The sequence below is a fragment of the Dysidea avara genome, chromosome 5, assembly GCF_963678975.1.
Source record: "Dysidea avara chromosome 5, odDysAvar1.4, whole genome shotgun sequence".
NCBI lineage: Eukaryota > Metazoa > Porifera > Demospongiae > Dictyoceratida > Dysideidae > Dysidea > Dysidea avara.
This window is the reverse complement of record NC_089276.1, coordinates 25,508,440-25,532,783: the sequence shown is the minus strand read 5'-3', so window position 1 is coordinate 25,532,783 and position 24,344 is coordinate 25,508,440. Positions and strand designations below refer to the sequence as shown.

General features: G+C 37.5%; 2 protein-coding genes across 3 annotated transcripts in view; one reads left to right on the top strand and one right to left on the bottom strand.

Moving 5' to 3' along the window:
• The window catches only part of LOC136256966 (mesoderm induction early response protein 1-like), a 53,377-nt gene that overhangs the window by 925 nt on the left and 28,108 nt on the right, over window positions 1-24,344 (bottom strand). The window contains exons 6-11 of the mRNA XM_066050051.1: window positions 18,789-18,851; window positions 18,652-18,737; window positions 13,521-13,620; window positions 12,801-12,851; window positions 12,666-12,709; window positions 6,127-6,254 (exon numbers count right to left, since the gene is read on the bottom strand). Of these exons, the coding sequence (XP_065906123.1) occupies window positions 6,127-6,254; window positions 12,666-12,709; window positions 12,801-12,851; window positions 13,521-13,620; window positions 18,652-18,737; window positions 18,789-18,851 (472 nt within the window). The remainder of the gene's footprint in view (window positions 1-6,126; window positions 6,255-12,665; window positions 12,710-12,800; window positions 12,852-13,520; window positions 13,621-18,651; window positions 18,738-18,788; window positions 18,852-24,344) is intronic.
• On the top strand, window positions 6,876-7,873 carry LOC136256968 (uncharacterized). 2 transcript variants are annotated; one of them, XM_066050055.1, is made up of 2 exons: window positions 6,876-7,034; window positions 7,191-7,873. In XM_066050055.1, the coding sequence occupies exon 2, from the start codon at window positions 7,194-7,196 to the stop codon at window positions 7,755-7,757; it is 564 nt and encodes a 187-aa protein (XP_065906127.1). In that variant the 5' UTR covers window positions 6,876-7,034; window positions 7,191-7,193; the 3' UTR covers window positions 7,758-7,873. The 2 variants fall into 2 exon arrangements, with proteins under 2 accessions (XP_065906127.1, XP_065906126.1); XM_066050054.1 differs by having other exon boundaries at window positions 6,882-7,038.

Genomic DNA, 24,344 nt, shown 5'->3' with positions numbered 1-24,344 from the left:
CAGTTACAATCATATTAATGTTATCAAAGGAGTGAGTCACAGTGCCGGGACCTAATTGTTAGCAGTTAGATTATCACATTAGTTTTCCAACTGATGAGAAAATTATAATTGGATGGTTTAGAAAAGACACCAGCACAGTAGTTACAACAGATGTCATATAAATTAAAGCACAAGTTAAGTACAGATACCCACCATACAGTATAAAATAGATATTTCAATAAGATCGATAAATTCAATATTTTACTGATATCGATGTGCAAAATGATATCGAGATACACTGTAACAAGCACAATGTGTTATGGTTGCTGTTACCTTGGTAGTATGATGCAACATCTTGTACAAAAAACATCTTGGGTACAGCTTATAGGCATACAGTAGTAGGTATTGACAACCAGCTACTATGTAATAATTAGCATTCTTGAAATTTGAAAACAAATTGGACAGGCAGGTCAGTTGATATGGACCAGTTATGAGTTATTCAAGAAACATATTGCAGGGGTAGTTGGAAAAGGCGGATACAATCGGATGCGGACAAGGACATTTTCAAAAAGCACTTTTATATCAGTTATTTTTTATGCCTAACGTTGTTTTTACAGCAGTCTTCGCTTCCAGACCCAGGCGTCGATCTCGTCATAGCGCTTATCCATTTATAAGCACACGTGTGAAGGACTAGACCAGGACTCCACAGAATGCCAAAGACCATATAGTGTTGTACACAAGCTCTACAGTCTAATACAGAGTTATATAATTGTAGAGATTAGCTTGTATGCCCCATGCAACTTAGCTTAGCAGGCCAAATCCACAATCTCACGCCTATTAGTATAAGGTGGAGGCATTTACACCAAGCCTTGAGGATTTCAAGGACCTAGCCTACTAGATTAGGTTGGGACATGCCAGCTTAATCTCTATGACTCTGAATTAGATTTCTACAGCACGTGTACAACACTATATGGTTTTTAGAGTGCTAGTCTATCCTTTGCACATGTGCTTATAAATGGATAAGCGCTATGACAAGATCGACGCCTGGGTCTGGAAGCGAATGCTACTGTAAAAATAACATTAGGTATGAAGAATAACTCTTTTGTAAATGTAAAAGTGTATTTTAAAAATATCCATGTCCATGTCCGCGTCTGACCGTATCCGCCATTTCCAACTACCCATACTGCAGTAGTAGTAGTTATCGAGACTATGTGCCAAAAAATTATCGATATATGTTTTTGAAAATATCGCCCACCCTTAGTATAAATTATAAAATTGATAATCATGTGGTAGAACTATGGAACAGGAAGGAGTACACTGTATTTTGTATTTTGCATGGAAGGATCAAAGTGCTGAAGTACACTGTATTTTCTGTATGGTATTGTATATATGGGCAGATAGTACAGCACAGTTATGAAAAACGTTAGTCAACCCCAAGGATGATCACATGCATGATGTTGTAAAACTAAATAAGCAATCTTAGCTATTGGTTCTATGACTAGAAATGGATAATGTGAGCACTTACTGGTAGTTTGATGGCCAAAAACTGAAACACTTTGAGCACTCCAGTTGAAGAAAGCACAATATACCCCTTAAAGCACTACCTATGCTTTTGAGCACAAAACGATTGGGGGTGTCTCGAGACTAATGCACTACTTGGCTTCGCCTTGTGCTGTATAATTCTCTTGGTACATCTTCCTTGTGTTAAATTATCCATATACACATACACAACTTTCAGGAGGAGGTGATGCTAACACTACCATCTGACAGTGAAGCTGAGAAGCCACTACTAGTACGAATAAAAATACAACATAATCGCTATGATGGAAGAGAAGCAGATGGAAGAACATGTGTCATGCAAACTATATTACACATATGTTTACACAGTGATGTTATTAACTACAGTGTTTACAAAATTAAATTTATAACCACAATACAAACCATGCAGATCACATCTTTATTAATTACTCACATACAATTTGATCCAAAACAAACACAGCTGCATGTTTCAGTATAGTTTAAGATTAGACTTGAAGAAGGAATTACAAATATTTAACTTCATAACAGCCATCATAGTTGGCAATGATCCACAAGCTGTGAAGAAACTACATACTTTTGACTACTCCTTTATTTAGTTATCTACTAATAACTAAATTCTACACTAACTTAAAGGAGATGGTAAAGGACCATTACCAACCAAACACTGCCTGCCCAATTCAATGCATGCATGGCTGATATGATTCTCCTAGTACAACCAACTAGTAAGCGGTTGTTGAAATGAAGATGTACTTCCAGGCACACTACATTGTACAAGACTTTTTGTTTCTATAGCCAACTGCACAGTCACTCTACATCTATCTTAGTAAAGGTTTTAGCCTATGGAGCTAAAACCATACAGAACTGAGTTTTTGCAGGTATTGGCCTTTTTTGTTTGTTAAAATGAGAGCTATCAAGCTGTGCTTGTAGCATATCTGTAACACAGGAAGGAGTATTTAGAAAATTGTGTCCATAGTCACACTAATCTCAAATATTTTGTCTACCCAAGATTAGTTTATCATGCAACACCACCAGCTTGCTTGTAAATTAATCACCTCACTAGAAGTACCAATTGAATCATCATCAACGAAACCATAGAGGTACATGAAATGCAACTGCAATTAAAAGTAGAAGGAATTTTAAGCTCGATTAGGAATCAAAGAAATAAGAAGTAGGGAAACAAGGGAGGTTGCCTACACCTGAAATATACCAGCGGGCATTAAATCCCTACTTCAGTCTACAGACATGTCTGAATCAGGTAATGTCCACTAGTATAACTTCAGGCGTAGATGACCCCTCTTGTTCATTACTTCTCTGATTCCTAATTAAACTTATATTTTTATTTGTTTACTTTTTTGTAACATTATTATGATTGGTGAATCCACGCATACTACATTAGAAGAAAGAATGGTGCCAGGCTTACTGTTTTCATCTGAATGTGTGCCCCAACAATCAGTTACTGAAATAGTGAAATGGCCATTACGTCTCACTTTCAACTATATTCAGCCCATCCACACAGCATTACAAATGAAGAACAATACAAGAAGGACCTCTGCAATCAATTTAGACAAAACGAAAAACTCACACGATTCCTGTTACAAACGAAGGAAAACCATCATACGGCACTGCCATAAATTCTTGTACTGTCACATCAGCAAAGGTAAATGGGATTCAAAGAAGGACACGGGAAAGTTCATGAATCATGTATTACACATACTGTGGTATGTCAAAAGGCACTGTCAGACTGAAGCAATGTTAAATTGTAAAAAAAATCAAGCCCATATCATAGCCTTAGCCATTGTCTGAAAGCATAAGTCAGGAAGTCGGTCAAATAAAAAATTCCACAGAATACAGTGTTTAAAAATTTCGTAGCAACCTATTGGAAGCATTTCAGGTCTTACTGAATTGGGCTTGGCTATACCTAACCAATGCTGTCAGGGCACCATGAAGGTGTTGTGAGGTTTCTGAAGATGGTTTATTGGAGCTGTTTATTAGGGATCATGGAGGTTCACACTTTCTCACAAAAAAAATGACTTGACATGGCATATTTCTTCTCAACTTGACACCACAGTGAGCATGTACTAGATACTTTAACCACAACTCTGTTAGGAAAGTTGGTGTAACACACTTATTTCAAAACTTATATAAAGGCTAAGTGTACTACATATAACAACAAAGTACTACACTGGGATATTGACTGACTAAAATGGCACTTTATACAGTGGTGTCACATGTAGTAACAGGAAACATTTACTTATTTAGCTTCACTAATACTAGTGGTGTTAGCCATAACAACTCCTTGATATCAATCCTACACACCATATCTGTCTGTATATCATGTACATTAGATATTAAATCAGTGATTACAACCAGGCCACACATAATATTAATAAAATCTGGGCCAGGCCGTATAGAATTTTAATGAAGCATGGAAGGTGGAAGCTGTCTAATGATAGCTGAAAAAGGTGAGTTTAGATATTGTGTTCAGCTTGCAAGAAATATTGGCTCATACTTCAATGCAGTGTCATATACAACAAGATAAGTGACAAAGCAAAAGGCTTTCCTTTTTACACTGCCCTTCAAGATATGATGATATGCTTTAAGGACAGTACAACACAGAGGCATGAAGTTGATTCCAAACAACATGAGAATGTCAGTCTCGTATATAAACACTAACATCAATAGAATCGCTGGTATGCTGTTTAGTAGGCGGGAGTGAAAAGTAGCTAGAAAGAAATAAATACAGATAATATGGTTCCTACTGTAAACTTTAGGATAATCAACCAAGTTGTCCTGTTTGATGTCATCACACCAAACATTTCTGCATAATCACAGTTATCTTTAAGGTCACATTTGAAGCTATGATGGCAGTAAATCCATTGCCATATTTCAGGTAGTCACTGTGCTACTATGCAGTTGGGACCAATTGGAAACAAGATTTCAATAGCTATCCCGGCAAAGTTAATCCTCCTTTCCCCTTGTGAATTGGCTATTAATAGACACAGTCCATTCACCATAGCATTTTATTGTATGAAGGAATACTAGTAAGGTTAAACAATATAAAGAAATGATCTCTACAAGTAATCATAAAATCCTTTTTTAAAGACAACAGAGCCAATACACTAAAAGCAGCAAAAGGTATACCTTTACTCTGTTTGCTAAACATATCAAGAGGCTGAAAAAAATTTAACTATATATGCAGTGGGCTTTTCTGATAGCTGCAAGATAGCATCATTACAAAGAAGTAACCAAATTTGATATCAAAGTAAAACAGAACCCGTACAAGTTGTTGTGAAATGTACTCATTGATTTTCATTACTGATACACATGGTTTACTTTTTATGCACGTTGAATACATCAGTGCATCATATGTAACCATGTTAAAGATGACAGTATTAGTTAAAATGTCAAAAGCCACAGACAAGTAAGAGAATTAAACACATCATTCAGATGCAAAAAAGAAAAAGAATCTCAAGGAAACATAAACAACTTAGCACTCATAGATAGCTAGAAGCTGTAGGTGGATAAGTTAGATGTTGAATACATTAACTGATACATGATCTTGTGTGAAGCTTGACTTGTGTGATAAAAATTCTTTTATAAGCTAAGTAGCTACATGATGAACAGTCATGGTGCTTCCCATTCACCCATTCATCAGGTAAATAGATACCAAGTGAAACTATTCGAGTGGAACTTGGATAAGTTTATAACAGATATAGATATGTGGCGCACCAGCTTCTTGGGCCGCATGATACACTACCGTGTGTCTTGGTCTTGCTGGTATTTTCATCACAGTTGTCAAGCACACACTAACTTGTCAACACTTGTTTACACTTGGTTAACTTTACACTTGGTTAACTTGTTTATACTTGGTTAGTTAAACTTCTCCCATGCAAAAGGATATAGAGAATTATCAGTAATATACAAGTGGTACAACATTCACAGATTGTTATATAATCTTAGTAAAGTATGGGACTTTATATGGCTACCATTACTTTTTGAAGTTGCAATACAAGTGAAACAGGAAGTGGTTGTAATGATTTGTCTATGTAGTTACATGATATCAAAAGCCACGCTAAAAAACACAGAGATGGGCTACCTATCACTTTGTATAGTCTTTTAGGCAGCACATTCCACCATACAATTTATATGAAGCTGACTGATATACCTGAACAGCCATGACAATACACTACATATAGCTTCTGGCCTCACAATACACATGCCTGCTTGTTCCAGAGCTGATATAGGAACACATGCGTACAAGAAGAATACTTGAAGTTAAAGGCCTTCTAACGTGGGAAGCACAGCTGTCAGTATGAGGTGGAAAGACAACACGTCATCTAGCTAACTAAATAACTACACTACTTCCTTGTTGTACATTTATCATGTACTGCCAGTATCTATTGGTCATGTACAACCTTACTCTATAAGGTGGTAGGGTGTACTTGAGAAACACGGATGGCTTCCATGGTATCTAAAGCACTTCAAATAACTGGATTCAGTGGTATAAAGAAGAGTTTATCAGGTTAAAAATACCACAGGGAGCAATTGGATACTAAATACTCTTCACTGAATAAGACTTGTTGTCTGTGATGAGCAATCAATACTCACAATTTTCCAGGTTGAAATGAATATTTTTTCTTTCCTAATCTTGCCTGCTGGGCAAACAGGTCATGTCGTTCTGTCTTCTTCCACAAGTAGTAAAAGTGAACCAGCTCTCTGACGGTCCGTGCAGGAATCTATAATCACAAACACAGGACATAACACACTCAGTCACAAGACACAACATAAATGACTTCCACTAATAAGTTTTGTCATGCAATCACACACTGAAACTAATACAATGAAACAAGCAATAGGTTTCACAATAAGTTTCACAAAAATTAAGACATAAAATACATAGCTACTAATAACACATAGCTACTTCTGTTATCATATTTAAAACAAGTTGGTTAGATGATAATGTTAATAGGTAGACATATGTTTGAGGTGGAGGTTTCTTTGTACAATGTAATAAGTTATTAATGAAGTTTATGTAACAAAATATTGTAACAGGTGTTAATACCCTTTAAAACAAGAATACACACCATGTAGCTTAACTATCACATACAAAAACAAACAACAGGAAAGAAGCTCAACCATAGTAAAGCCATTCTTCCATACAAGAACATATAGGTCTGGATTACAAGGTAAAACCACTATAAGCTAGTTAATAGCATTGGTCTACATTTAGAAAAATAATAGGCCAACTAATTTAGTTCTTTTATTACCAACACACAGACGGTATTCTATGAAACAAAGCAGCCATACAAACGCAGTCATGTGGCACAAAGCGAAGCCGTAGGTTTATCACGTATGACGGAAATACTTAACCATTCCGTTTATTTTCGGAGTCCATTCACACTTTCAATCAACACTGCCGTAGCCCGTTGCGCGATTTTGGCTTACGTGTTTCACTCAAGGAGCCGTCCAGGACGAAGATATAACACATAACAACGATAGCTATTCGATTATAACAAGTCAGTAAGTTATTTTAAGCAAGAAAACTTGTTCGTTCTATTTAGAGCGCTTTAATTGTTCACTGCTATACTCGTATCTTAGCTATAATACACCCCATGTTAGAATCTGGCGTGAAATAACGTGCTTGTTTATCGCATGTTACATCGTGTTTACAGGTGATGTCAAACAACGGTGACAATAATGGACAAGGTGGGGAAAATAGCGGAGGATTGACCGAGACCTCGTTGGCGTTCATTGGAGCATCAGTGACCCTTGTACTGGCCATAATAATAATTATATTATTGATCATATCCTTCAGACTGTGTCTTAAAGTGGTACAAAGAAGGTACATGGTCCAACAACACTTACAAAATGCTAATAGTGCTAATCAAGAGAACTCACAGAACAATGAAGAAGATCCCAATTTACCATCATTTAACTGGCGACACTCGTTAAGAATTGCTGGAACATTACCACCAAGTTACGAAGAGGCAAAAGAATTGCCTTCACTAGATGATGTGATACCAATAAAGACCAGTGGTGATGAGATAAAATTGAACACAGAAATTATTAAAGGAGACAAGACTGAAGTGTGTATAGACATTGGTGAGGAATCCACAGGATATGTTGATGGTACTAACACAGATGAACAGAATGGTCCCACAACACCAAACACTGACACTGTGATTGTAGTTCAGCAAGATGATGCTTTAATGGATACACTGACTCCCACTGATTCATAGAATGTTTCACCTTCTCTTGTAAGCTTATCTATATGTAAATAACACCACATATCTTTCAGTTTGTCACTGACAGTACATTCATAAATGTATTTTATTTTCATATACAGCAAATCATATCCAATGAGTAGCTAGTTACAGTGTTTGTTGCTGGGAATAGAAATTGATGCCTGACAAGCCTTTACCTTATTGGGCTATGAATACTAACAACACTCAATTAACAGTATAGAAAAACTGTCAACTATACAAGCAGTGAATGTGGTATCACTTTGCTGGGGTGTGCTATAGAGGCTGAATAACAAATTTACATGGTACATTAAACAATCCTTACCAAACCATTCCTTTGTTGTGAATTTGTCATGGTCAGTGATAGTGCTGTGCAGTCCCACACATGCCAGTATATTCATAATGTGTTTCCTTTACACACAACAACTGGGTTGTCCTGGCTGATGCCCCCCTGAGAACTGTGTATTAAGAGTTTTTTAAAGAGAGCCACAATTCTTCAATTCAGTTAGATGTTTCCTCATCAACTTTAGATATTGAGACTAAAGTGTTGGGTCAGAACCTGGTGTAACTATAGGCAACTGCTTAATCTCAAACCAAACACTGCCTGTACTGAAAGTTGATATAATTATCTGAGCCATTCCAGCGGCCATAGGCTCCATGCACCAACCCAAACAACGTCAAGGAATATACCAAACTGTTTTGTTTGATTTGCAGACAAGAAAAGCAAACAAGAAACCTACTGAAAGAACATCTGTGGCATTTTAGATGGTGTATATGTATCTGTTTCCATGGCTAGACTGTGAAGTGTATAACAAACACACACACACACACACACACACACAAAAGCAAAGCCTATGGAAACCGTGTGAAATGCAGCTATTGCCACCCAGTGAACCAGCACTAGGATGCCTGTGCACCTTTCAGGCACTTGAGGAATCCTCCTGGGACAGGGTTAGTAACCTACAAGAGGACTGTTCAGGAGAGAGGTCGCAGAACCTGAAGTTCCACAACAACCCCAACACCACTAAACAAGACAAGGACACGCACACATAATGCCTCTATCAGCTCAAGGTATCTTATGTGATAATCTGCTAACAATCAGACATACCACATGTTTACTGTGTTAGTATTTCCATTACATCATCAACCAATGGACACTGACCATGTAGCTATATACATCACCACCCTAGGTGATGATGGAGAACTAAAAGTGTCAAGCCAATGTGGCAGATTATTGATTGCCCACATAGGTTCTGATTTTTGCACCTCCAGAAGTGTCAACAGCTTAATACTTACCTTATTGCATGCAGAGGGAGATATAAATTATGCATTACACAACATGAGACTGTAAAAAATTTGCATGAACCTTGACAAGAGGTTCAATCCATAAGTACTACAAAGGATCTTCCGTAACCAGTGTGCTTGTCCTAACCCCACCCCTCCCAAATTGACATGTACTGTGGTAGGCATACACACTTGATCTCACTTAATACATGCTGATGTGTGAGAAGGTTTGTCACATGTCATCGTGATACTTATTGTTAAGGCTTTACAGCACGAGTGTTGAAGGTCTGTTATACAAAAAAGCATCTCAAAGAAATATTCAACATTGACCTCACAGATCAATGCAAAAATAAATAGTATCTATGTTATATGTCAGGTTCTGGACCTTAAAAACCATCTTAGGGCAATGTATTATTATAAACAAGCTCTGACGCCTGGTTGAATAATCACACATCATGGGAGTATGACATCACCTAAGTTGGTACAGGATTGCTAACTTCTTGATAAAGGACCAAGTCTCTAAGATGGTCAAACTGGTTTGCATCTCCTGAAACAGGATATCCTCTAAGTCATACAAAAGACTACAACAGGGATATATTCAATAATTAATGATAATGATGTACACTAACAGTACACAAAGGACACACAAATCACACTACATATGTAGGGCTTCATTTGGGGGGAGGGGGTTGCCGTTTGCCCTCCCTCAAACTTCCACCACCTGCCCCTTAAATTTTAACTGATACACTGACAACAACTGTGATATTGAATGAGATACATGACCTAGATGTTGTGTGCCCTGCCTATGATGTTCAAAATATTTCCATCACTCTGCTGGCATTAAACTTGAACAAATAAGTACACAAGTAGTGTGTACAATGACCTCACTAGAACACAACAGTATTCTCTTGTATACCATATTTGTTAGCCATACAAATGTATGGCCACTAAGAAAGGCCAATCTGCATACTAAGGGTTCTGTATGACCTAACATGGGCTCTGTTACTATAGTGAGGTTTAGTTAGAATGGCACATGATCAATATCTGATTACTATATGTACACACAGTGCAAAGAAACAGACAAGCCCATAAAGTTATTCAGGACTTTTGACCATGCAAGAATACGTTAAATTATAGTTTAATATAAAACCATAGTAGTTTGTTCGATATATGGTGTACAATGTATGGACGTTCCAACCACCTCCCTCTGATACAGAAGACACAGTGATACATTCTCAACCTATACGCATGATGAGACCAAAGTATTCCCTTACTATTGGCTGATTTGTATCAAAACAGGAAATGGCTTCATATCTTTTGTTTTCTTTTTTGGATTGAATTGCAATCTGGATGCAGTGAATTATGCTGCATAGCTGGAAACGTTTTAAGGAAACATTCAAACACCCTTGACATAGATTCAAATCTGTGTACTGTATCCAGAATCACACTTTTGGCTATACAGATTATACAACCACTTATTATCTAAAGCACCACAGCTGAATGGATGCACAAACATTTATCTCCATACCACATGGTAACACAATAGCTACGTATTGCATGTGCAACAATAGATATTGCATTAAAATACCTACAACATGCTGAATATACCCTGGTAATATCATTATGAGTTTTGACAAGGGGAGATCAGGTACAGCTCAGTCAGTACCACCAACAGTGTGTAATTACAATCAATAAAAGGAATCTGGCCTAAAACACAAACATTACTCAACCTAAAAAAAAAACGCATAACCAGGAAGTTGATCAAAGCGATCAAAGCAGACAACAATGAGGTCGTACTTCCCATCGGAACCCCTCACATGGTGATGAGCAGGTGTCCCAGCGAGTGACCTGTTACCCATTCAATCTATTACCTGTTCCTCACCAAAACGATACAAGACCTTTATATCATGCCCACACATATACATACAAGTGCATCCATGTATGCATGTAATGTGTGTCAGAATTGAACGCTACATGCTAGTTGTAATGATATACTTCAACACCACAGTATGATCTATTCATAGCATTTCAGTTGATGAAGTATCAGGACTACCTCACTACAAATTCTCAGAAACTATTGCATTACTTCCAATTCACTATGAATAATGTAAACTTTGTGGATCATGTGTAAGGAGTGTACACATCATATCAGTTTCGCTAGCCAGGCCATTTTCTGCTCATAAGAATCTGTGCGGAAGAGTCCGAAGGAATTCAAAAAATAAACGTACATGAATTGATTGTGTAATTTTGCTATTCAGCCATTAAGTGGCCTACCTACACAGTTGAAAATGCCATGTTACAATTAGTATGGTTAAGTCAATGCAGTCAGCAGTGATAGACTTGTACAAAATTTCCATAGAACGTATCCAGATTCTCCAGGTCTGTTTGTACTGAACACATTAACAACTAAGTGGAAAGGAATTGACTAGTGGGACTAAGTTTGTACAAATACCATAAGAAACTTAATTATAATAGACTTGATTTTCAGTTTGTCACACTGTACATATATATCATGTAGCACTGTTTAACAAGGAAAAAATTTAACGAATTTTGGATGATTCACATCACGATTTGCCAAAAATTTCCCCCTTAAAATTTTACATTTAGTACATTCTCTAATACAATACATTGAAAAATTTCGTCTAAATTTTACTTGTCAAAATGTTCGATTGTCTGATTCACCAAAATTTTATCTTGTCAAATATTTGCACTATACGGTATTTGTTTTATGCAATAAGCGTGCAAAGTACATATAGTCATATACCCAGAAAAATTCTTTGAAGAATCACTGTTTCCTTTTTGTGTTCTTATTTTTCCCAATCTGCTTACTTTGAAATATATAGTGTATATGCCCTGTAGTAATATGGAACTTTACTAAATTTCATGCTGTGATTTCACTGCCTTCGTTGACACTGAAACACCATTCTTGATTACATCATTGGTTACCATGGATACTGATACCATAAAATTCTTATTAATTATATAAAGGGAAGTAACAAGTGAATATTTTATGGGGTGAGTGGGGGAAGGAGGTCTTGTGATTTCTGTTGATCATTAGATGACTTTTAAACCTAAATGTGACCGGATTTGCAAAAATGGGTCTTCCACACACATCCAATTTACCAACTTTGATAATTCATAACTTCACATTGGAAAAAGCCAATGACTTGAAATTTGTTCAGCAGTGAGTAGCAACATAGCTGAATGGATGGATAAAATTTCAGGTTTATATGTTACTTGAACACTAAGTTATGGTCTTCCAAGTTCATACAATTGGATGTGTGTGGAAGACTCCTTTTTGCAAATCCGGTCACAAATTTCTAACGTGATTACAGAGCACCTACCTGTTCGAACAATGTGTACACTTACTGTACATCACACAAACACACATACTCACATGCACACATGCATGTAGAGAAGTACATAGTCAAGTATGCATACTCACAAATAAGCCTAAGGTACACCATAAAAACACACACTAGATCATTGAAGCACAGATGTACATACAGGTACAAAGTACCTACATACGTACGTACGTACATGTACATACATACAAACAACTGTGTGGAGATACAGTACTACACCTTACACAACAAATATACAAAATAATTTCTCACCAACCATTTTTTGTATAACATGGAACTTTTTTCCATGTGTTCGAAGACCTACAGGATAATAGTAGAAAGATCTCAACTTAACAACTTAGACCAATGTCCAGTTGATGACACAAGTAATCACTACATTCATAAACAGTACCTGACTCAAATGCTCGACACTCCTCCTCAGACCAAGGTCTTGGTACTGTATCTACATGTATACCAGCAAACATAAGTACTTGTTAACACCTTTTATTAACTGTAAGTACAAAGGCCTGGCTTCCATATCATTATGTAATAACAGCAATGATGCAGTATTGCACCGTTGCATTTAGCCCACCAATTTTGGCTCTTAAATCAAGCAAATTTAAAAGCTAAAGACTGTCAAACAAAACCCATCAGTACATGTATCTCTTGAGCAAGCCATTATGTAAACTTGTCAATTACACATTATTGTGCAATTGCTTCACAACTACCGTGGGGGATTAGAAGTTAACAGGGTTCACAGCAGCCCCTTTTCTTAATGGTCAAAACTAATTAAAGAGACTCCACAATCACCACCATGCTAAAGCCACAGGTGGAATACTGTGCATGATCATGTTGGTTTACTGGGGTTCATCAACAATGAGCTGTTGATATAATAGTAACAACAAACAACAAAATGGCTGCATTCAACACCTACTGTGCATCAAAATACAATGTATAGTGAGTTTGCAAAAAGGACACTGGAACACCTTGATAATCAGAACATTTAACAATGGACCCTTGTTAAGACAATTAAAAAACATTTTCCTGCTGAGGACATATTGAGACAGTATACGGCAACATTCTCAGCAACAACTACAACACACATACATATGGTTGTTACTCATTAGCTTACTGGTGATTTGTTGCTTTTTACTGGTGTTGTCTGCAGTTAGTGTAAGTGCTTCCACTGCTTTATTGATATTATAATGACATTCTTTCAGTGTTAATAGAGCCTAGTAGAAATATACACTGATAATTATTAATGGCAGAGACCAAATACATGGAAAATTACATAACTGAAAAGCAGCAGTTTTTCCTTTTTAAAAATTCTACATACATGGTCACAGTGGGATGTATACATTTTATTTGTGCTCCAGTATGTTAGGCATTGACAGATGATGATAAAACACTGTCACAAACATAGTCATATCATCTTGCCTTGTGACATCATGAAGTTAACAGGATTTTGCAAATCCTTTGTCATAGCGTATAGGGGAAAAGTTTTGATGGGCAAAAGTTTCACGGATTTCAAAGTTTCCCCACGAATGCTGCTGCTAGCTTTGATGAGTATCTGTGATTGGCTATATATTACAACGTGGGAAGTCCTGCAGCAGTCCTGTAAGCCAAGCCCTCTTATTGGGATTGCGCATCACTGTCTGTAGCTAGTCATACATGGAGCCACACCCATTTAGTTAACAGTCTGAAGGCATGCACGAAGCCATATGCACTGCTGTGTGCATGCCCAATGTAGCTACATTTTCATCCACTGTGAAAGTTTAACTGCGAATAAGTTTGTTTGCCCTCTACCACAAAAGTTTCACCCATCGAAACTTTCCCCCCATATGGTAATCTAGTTGGTGCATTGGATTTTACTGATTACTCAATACACTGACAACCAGGGGAAAACATTTTCCTGCAAAAGCATATTGCATCCTGGTACTAACAGCAAACAGTATAGGTACACTCAACCTATGGAATTTCAGTAGACTCCCTTCAGTTGATCAGTGTCATAGACTTACAGGAAAAAATATACTGACCTTCATACAAACAAACAAGTTGTAGGAATTTTAGTGATCATAGCCATAAAAAGTAGGGAAACAAGGGAGGTCACATACACCTACAGATATACTAGTGGACTTCAATCCCTACTTTAGTCATAATATGTGACCGGATTTGACAAAACCAGGCTTCCACACACATCCAATTCTTCGACTTTTTAATCACTTATAACTTGATCACTCAGTATGCTATTGACCTACAATTTTCACAACATTCTTTCATTGCATTATGTAATGACAGGTAAAAATTTGAAAGTGATAGCTTACTCCTACATTGAGTTATGGTCCTTCAAAGTCACACATCTGGATGTGTGTGGAAGCCTTATTTTGTCAAATCCGGTCACATACGATCCCTAAAATTCCTACATTTTCTTCTACTTATTTGTTTACTGTTTTGCAACATAATAATGACTGGTGAACCAGCGTATATTGCATCAGAAGAAAGCATTACATGTTTTCATCTGAATACGTACCCCAACTATCAATTACTGAAAAGTGAAGTAGCCATTACACTTCATTTTCAGCTATGTTCAGCCCATCACACAACGTTACAAACTAGAAACATTATGAGAAGCGCCTCTACAATCAATCCAGCCACCACGAAATATGGACAATTTCTGTTACAAACATATGGAAGCCATTATACACACTAGCTACCGCGAATCAACGTAAAAGAGACACAAGAAGAAAGAAGACACAAAGATACGCTATCAGCAAGAAGAAATATGACATAAAAGAAGACAAAGGAAAGCCCATGATGTGTACATTGTATGTACTGCGGTATGCCAAGACACCTGTCAGGTGAAGCAACACATCTAACAGTGAAAAAATCAAGCCCATACCCTTAGATGTTATCAAGTTATGCTTGTCTGAAGGTATCAGTCAGTTGTTAGTTAATCAGTCAGTCAGTAGAAAATATATTTAAATTTGTAGCAACTTATTGAAAGCATTTTTAGCCCTCTGAAAACACTTTGGGCTTGGTTATACCTAACCAATACTTCCAGGTATTGTGAGGCTGGTTTCTGTTTAACAATTTTTGTGAGAAAGTACAAACTTTCATGATCCCATTACTTAGCATGGCTGTTCACCCATAAAACTATTGCTATTGTGCACCATACACTACAACGGCAGGCCATATGTTCTATACTTGTACATACAAATTCTAAACTGAAAACAATACCATAAGCCATATGTAATTATTACATGTGTACAGAGGAGTTGTTAAGCATTTCAGAGATAGGAACTATGTTGTAAGGCCTTCACTGAATAGGTCAAGTGAAGTTAAAGCATCACAGTGTAAACATCCACTTCTTCCTTCCTGCATGTACAAACCAGTATGGTGACAAAGCCAGATATCTGATTTCAGACACAACAGTAAGCCATTTAAGGATATGGGAAAAAACCCACAGTGAAAGGTCATGCAGACTATTTTATACTACAACAAATGGGGAGAACCTACCTGCTTACCATAACTGGAATAAACAGGCACACAAAAAGCCATAGCATTAGGAACTTATCTACTACTCATACAAGAAGTAGAGAGATTCCCAAGATACACTTTGTTTGGGTACATGACCATACTCACAACCCACACATTGTAGGAGTCCTGGGAAAATTCACATTATAACTGTAATGACGTGATTGGCAACAGAGTACGCTTTTGTATGTAAAAAGTGTTGGATACGCACACAAGCTTCCTAGGCCATCCCTCCTTTCAACATACTAGAAAAAGTAAATCTACTGCATGCATGTAATACATGCAAACATAATCACATAAAATGACATTACACTCTATATACACAAGTGTAAGGAAAATTAGAAATTTTAAATTTGATTAGGAATCGTAGAAAAAAAGTAGGGAAACAAGGGGGGGGGGGGGGGGTTGCCTACATTATGAGTACCTAATAATAATTTATTATTATGTAGTCTTGCTACATACTAGTGGACATTTAATCCCTAATTCAGTCATGGGTCCATTAGTACATCTGCAGGTGTAGGTGACCTCCCTTGTTTCCCTACTTTTGTTTTTCTATGATAACTTAAAGTTTCCTTATACTTGTTTGTTGCTTTTTTGTAACATTGTTACAACTGGTGAACCCACACATACTGCAACAGAGTGCCAGAGTAAATGTTTTACTCTGAATGCACACCCCAGCTATCAGTTACTGACTCGAAATAATAGCAAATTACATTAGTGGCCATTACGCTTGGCTTTCAACTACATTCAGCCTATTACACAGCGCTACAAATGAAAAACAGTAGGAGAAGCACATCTGCAATCAATCCAGTCGGCAGTCACCATGAAAAATATGGACAATTTGTGCACCCCAACTAACAATTACTGACTTGGAAGTAGCCAATACCCTTTGCCTTCAGATATGTTCAGCCTGTTTCACAGCGTTACAAATGAAGGAGCAGTAGGAGAAGCACCTCTACAGTCTCCATGGAAAACATGGATGACTCCCATTTATAAATGTAGGAAAGCCATCGTGCTACCATAAATCAATACCTTGGGCTATCAGCAAAAAAATTGGATACAAGGAAGACAAAGGTAAGTTCATGATGCATGCATTGTAAATACTGCGGTATGCCAAAAGGCACATCTCAGTACAAAGTGACGTCAAATAGTGAAAAAATCAAGCCTGTAGTAATCGAGTTACCCTTGTCTGAAGGAATCAGTCAGTCAATCAGTTAAGCAGTAGAAAATTCCACTTTTAAATTTCATAGCAACTTTCTGACAGCATTTAAAGTTGTACTGAAGGCACTTTTGAGCTTGGTTAAACCCAACCAATACTGCCAAGACGCCATGAAGGTATGGTGAGGCTGGTTTTAGGGTGATATATTTGGCCAGACCAAACCTTCATGATCCCTAAAAGGATTTACACTGAGGCTGGGTAATACCAATGTTTTGATTTGAGTGATGTAAACTGAAATAGAATCATCTACAAAAAGTTCCCAATGACTAAACAACATTGATGATAATATATTTCAAGGAACTATACAATTAACCAAAAATACTTGTACCAGTCTCAACATATGCTTCATTAAAGTTAACACCAAGAATTAATTACTAATAGTGGGGGAATCCCACCCTCCATTATCATGAACTCTTGCTAATAAATTGCTTTTATATTTTAGCCACCATATACAGTAATCAATTAACTAACAGGATAAATCATGACAGCACGGAACACAGTATCTTCTGAACTACACAATGCACTCTTGACAATAAATACAACAGTTGATTACATGTACACATATTACATTTACGTATGACAAACACAGCGCATGTATACACATACACACACACAATACCACACGTGTAGTTACCTGATGTACAACAAGTCGCACAATACATACAGTATGCTAAACAGAACCTTTAATAGGAATATTTCTGGAAAAAGCCAAACACATTGTAATTCCATTGTCCACTGTATGGTAAACAGCACTACTTGAATACAGCAAAAAGTAAATATTGATTAATTTATATCAGAGTGTCCCTTTAAAACATCCAATTGTTGCCTTGCTAAAATTTTTTTAATGCATGAACTGTAAAGGACTGAACAATGATGTACAAGTACCAAACCATGCTGGGACACATTTCAAGATAGCATTGATACAAAGTAAAGCCATCATTTAAAAGCTGGAATCATTAAGTACAATTTTTGTAAAACAATCTTTCCATCTCTCCAACATACACGATTGTTTGCTACTACAATTTAATATGACAATATTGTACACTATATAGTTACATGTACACATCTTCAAAACTCTAATGCATAATCCTGTGACCAGAAATAATATTCATCATAATATGTACTTTGAGGTTGTCACCTGAGATGACCAATTTGGTGACCCACAAACCCTACTAAGAAAACTCGCTATGTATGCCAACAATTAGGCACCAGGTGGGGGTATTCTGATATTACAGAAGTATACCCCAATATGGTAATTGAATCTCAGGCAGGTGTGTGGCTAATGGTAGACCCTGTACTGCCAACACAGTAGAAGCCAAGGGCACATTTCATTAACCTGCATATACACGACTCCTCCACTAAGCAATTTCCTACATTTTACTGTACATCTTCTCTTGAATTTTAAGGATACAGAACTGTTAGACATGAGTGAGAATGTCATACATAACATATACAATACACTATCACATTGACATACAAGCCAAGCACACTATAAGGTCTCAATACTGACCAATTCATTATCCCTGTTCAGTGATCCACCTGGCAAGATACCTTTCTCATCAACTAACTTGTTAGCCACATTGAGATATTGTGATACTGGTCAAGATCATAATGAATCATCTGCTACTATTAACAGCTTACACGTACTTTGTTCATCAGATATCTGGTTGGGTCTCCATATCAGAGACTCTCTCTGAGAAATTGAATGATCTATAAAGCAACAGAAATCTTAAGATCACAAGTATCCTTCATCCATAACAACTCAAAATATCCCACAAACGTAACTAAATAAGTAATCACAACTGTAGGACTGTAGCTCACCCAAAATACAATAAGCATCACTTTCTAAAGCAGTAGCAGCAATGAGGTTGCTCACTATATACATTGTACATGTATACCACAGGCCAGATTGTGAAATATATTATTGCATGTGCTTCACCTTCCTTGTGTAAGCAAGTTTGTCACCAAACTTTTAACAACTTGCATTTACTCTGTTGGTGTTAAGGAAATTTTTTAACAAACTTAAAAACGTATGTTGTAATGTTGTATTAGGGGCAGTGTGTGGTTTCCCATAGCACACCAAGGACAATACATTCCAGTATTACAACAGAGGTAATTGTACAGTATAACTTGTTAACTAACATTACACAGCAATTATCATGAGCACTTTCCCAGGACATGACTAGTACACATAGAACCATCCTAGAAATATATATTCCTGATGATCAGGATATGCACATGTAATGATATACTGTAGATCAATGGTATTAGTATGGAATCAGTGCCTGAATTGTGAGCTCTAAGAATAAATAATTTTATCGATTGCTTTGCTGTTAAAATATGATATAGCAGCAGCAAACTGAAGTCCGGCCCCAGTGCTCCCAATAGCAGGAAATCCTATTTGAAATGTGGAGACTTTGATGCATGGTATCACTAACTAATATGGTCCCAGTAATATATACAAACAATAATTAAAATGTACATACATTACATGGAAAATTTCCAAATATCAATGTCAAAAGCAACATTACAAACTGAAAATGAAACCCTACATCTAATTCCTGGTGGCATATTGTGCATTGCAGACAAGACAGACAGACAGATACAAACAAACACACATGCATGCATGCATAAATAAAGCAAAGCCTACAGCAATTACTGCCCAGCAAAGGGATGCCTGTGGTGATTGAGCCTTGTGCAAGGCAAATCTTCCTAGGGCAGGGCTAGTAACCTGCAGGACTGTCTAGGTCTCACAGAAAGAGGTCACAGAACCCAAGTTCCACAATGACCCCAACACCAGACAAGGAGAGTTGGACACTTGTTCTAGCCACTTGGCTGTGCTGGCACACACGCACATGCCTCACTTTGCACACACGTACACAGACATGCCTCACTTTGCACGCACACACACACACACACACACACTGGTAGCTATGAAAACTACTAAACAGCTATGCTTCAGATAAGGCCTCTAGCTTTGACAATTAAATTTCACACTCCAATTAATAAAGTCACCTCAACTCTATTATTAGTAGCATGAAGGTATGCTGGTCTAAACCATAGATAATATATTATCTATGTCTAAACTAAGCATTCTGAGAAACTTTATTAATTTAACATAGTAACAGATAACTGCTGTTGTACATAAACAAACATACCAAACATGTAGTACAGGTATTGTGTAATGCATAATCTGAAGCTGTGCCACATCAGAACAGGACATATTATTTCTAGCAACAAAATCTATTAGGACATTACAAAGATGGCCATTATCTATTACATAGATAATAAGAGGTGTAATGATACTACTTCTCTAGAAGAGAAAAAAAAGTTAAATTCCCGCACAATCCATGTGACCCAATATACAAACTAAAGCCTACATATACTCATTCTAAGCTGACCACTTTATACAAATAGTTCCTGAACAACTACAATGTCCCATTTCCTCATCAATATGCATCCCAGTACAGGAGAGAGTGTCATGCATGTTGTCCACTCAAGACTTACATAGTCATTCATACGATGACATCCGTTAGACAAGAATTAAGATGCCACATAAACTTCATATCTATAGCTATGGAGTAAGTTTTCCTCATAAAATTCTACAAATCTAGTGCACCTGTACAAACACAACGGAATCACCTGACTGTAATCCTTAAAATACACAAGCTTAACAACATGACAGCTGCAGTACACTTTGCCATGCAGCTTTACAAATGAGGTGGTGGCAAAGTGAGGCCTTGTTGTACAAAATTCCATCACATTAAAACATTCACCAATGATGACATGCAGTGACTTAAAAGGTTTAGCCACTGGAATTTGGAAAGGTTAATAAATTTAACAATTATTATCCCTGCTGGTTTAATCCCCAGCATTTGTACAAATACTTGACGGTACAATTAAAAGCTGGAATGAGAACTGAGCACATGACCAGTACAAGGAATATACCCTGAATTGATGTGGGTATGTGTGGGTATGCGTAAATTATGTCTAATAGCCTTCATTAACCATGTACAGCTTCCCTTATCATTACATTGTAGACAGAAACCTTAACACTCACTTCTAATTTAATAACTCCCCAAGGAATTCAAAATGAAACTCTACTCAAATATTATATTACACTACCCCTTATGTGCAGCAAATAGCAAAGTGTCTCCTTATTAATTGTCACTAAATATCATATAGCCATTACATACTTCTCTATGTAACACCTCTTGTTTTGAAAACACAGTACATTACTAAATAAGGGTATATGTATAGCTATATAGTACATGGGATGGATAAGCCAATCATTAAAATTGAAATAGACCTACCTTACTGCAGTGAAATCAAAGTGGAAACCAATTTAATACATACAGCAACAACATGGCTTTGTACTGCTTTGCTTTACAACACTTACTTCCAATCACAAAGGATTTTGTGCAGTGCATTTACGTAATATAAACTTCATGTGAACAGCATGTGATAATGTTAACCAGTTACCAAGTATGTACAATGCCATCAGCATACAAAATGATTAACACAGTCTGTAATAAAGCTACTACATGTAGCATTTGTAATTGTATGTAGTATCTGCCTAAAACACTGCATGTATGTACGCGTGTTGTTTGTGTATTGTGTGTGTACGTGTGTGACCATCTTGTGTTCGTACCATCCTGGGAGTACCAAGATACAAACAGTGAAATAAGTGTATTACTACTCAACAATTGTCAGCCCAGTTAGACATGCTTCAGTAAATTCCTGATTGCCTTTTGGAGTGAAAATTACAGTGGTTAGACCACTTGGGTCGCATGGATAATGATCGCACTCCTACACAACTTCTGTTTGGCGAACTGATGCAAAGGCGGCCATTCCATGGACCTAAGAAGAGATAGCATGATGAGGTAGCGGGTGATTTGCGTGCCATTGGTGTTGGGGATAGGTGGTTCAAGTTGTGTAAAGATCGTAAGCAGTGGTTGGAGTGCTGTTGATGTTCTAGCACAAAACAGAGGGACAATGTTTTTTCCAATCTAGGGACTTTTTACTGTGCTTGTGGTTGATGTTTCAGGAGAAGGGGTGACTTACCAAGACATTGTAACTTTTGTGGAGCTAGCAACTTGTTAATGAATCCTAGAACTCTGCCATCACAGTTGATTGTACTGTGGGCATCTACCAAGTGTGTGTGTGTTGGTGTGTGTGCGTGTGCCTGTGCATGGCTTGTGTAACCAAGAAACTAGAACTCCTAACAAAACATTGAAACACAATCCTTTAATAACCTTTCAACATAGTAGAACACACACACACACACACACACACACACACACACACACACACACACACACACACACACACACACACACACACACACACACACACACACACACACACACACACACACACACACACACACACACACACACACACACACACACACACACACACACACACACACACACACACACACACACACACACACACACACACACACACACACACACACACACACACACACACACACACACACACACACACACACACACACACACACACACACACACACACACACACACACACACACACACACACACACACACACACACACACACACACACACACACACACACACACACACACACACACACACACACACACACACACACACACACACACACACACACACACACACACACACACACACACACACACACACACACACACACACACACACACACACACACACACACACACACACACACACACACACACACACACACACACACACACACACACACACACACACACACACACACACACACACACACACACACACACACACACACACACACACACACACACACACACACACACACACACACACACACACACACACACACACACACACACACACACACACACACACACACACACACACACACACACACACACACACACACACACACACACACACACACACACACACACACACACACACACACACACACACACACACACACACACACACACACACACACACACACACACACACACACACACACACACACACACACACACACACACACACACACACACACACACACACACACACACACACACACACACACACACACACACACACACACACACACACACACACACACACACACACACACACACACACACACACACACACACACACACACACACACACACACACACACACACACACACACACACACACACACACACACACACACACACACACACACACACACACACACACACACACACACACACACACACACACACACACACACACACACACACACACACCTGGATGCTATCAGATATTCGATTTCCTGATGCTTTTGTAGATGCATGAGGTCAGGGAAATAAGCTTACTATACTGTCTACTTCATTGAAAGTGATATTGAAACTAACAATTCTTAGCTATTTTACTGCCTATCAGCTCAGCCTAGTACAACACAATTTCCAATTCATGATGGAAACTAAACTGCCTCCAAATCAAGATAGTAAAATGTGCTTACAAAACAAGAACATTTCCTATAGCCCATTAAATTAATTAGTCAAGTTGACATTGTTTCATTACACAATGTGAGCATGGCTACAAAAGGAATGGTATGGCTTTTACATTGTTACACAAATAACAGTTGATCTTGAAAGTTGAAAACAATTGATTTTAGCTTCCCATATTTGACTTGGATATACAACAGCTAGTTACACCGTAGTTCAACTTTCAGAGTCATCAGTTGAGATTAAATTTACAAAACTATTATTTGTTGTGTATATTATAATAACCATAATCTTGTTAATTATATAACGCTGATACAAATGCACAGACCTTCTTTAAAGTTCACTACAACAGGTAAGCTATCTACATGTATCTCAACATGAGCAACAAAGCCTGCTATATAATTTTGCCAATAACTACACCAACAAGACAGTCTTAATACTAAGCCAGAACACCACTATTCCACGACAGTCCTCTTCATTTCAATGAATCCAGTAATATGCTTTTATAACTAAGCATGCAGCAGACTACCCTATAGCATAAAGCATTGCTTATCTAAAGCTTGTATTGTGTCTTGCATGAATGTACATGTGAGTTACGTGTAGCTGTTCCAGACTACCTAAGTTTTTAAAAAATCAAAAATTGATCAGGGAGTGCTTGAAGGCTTCAGACATAGTTGCACAAAGGGGAAAAAA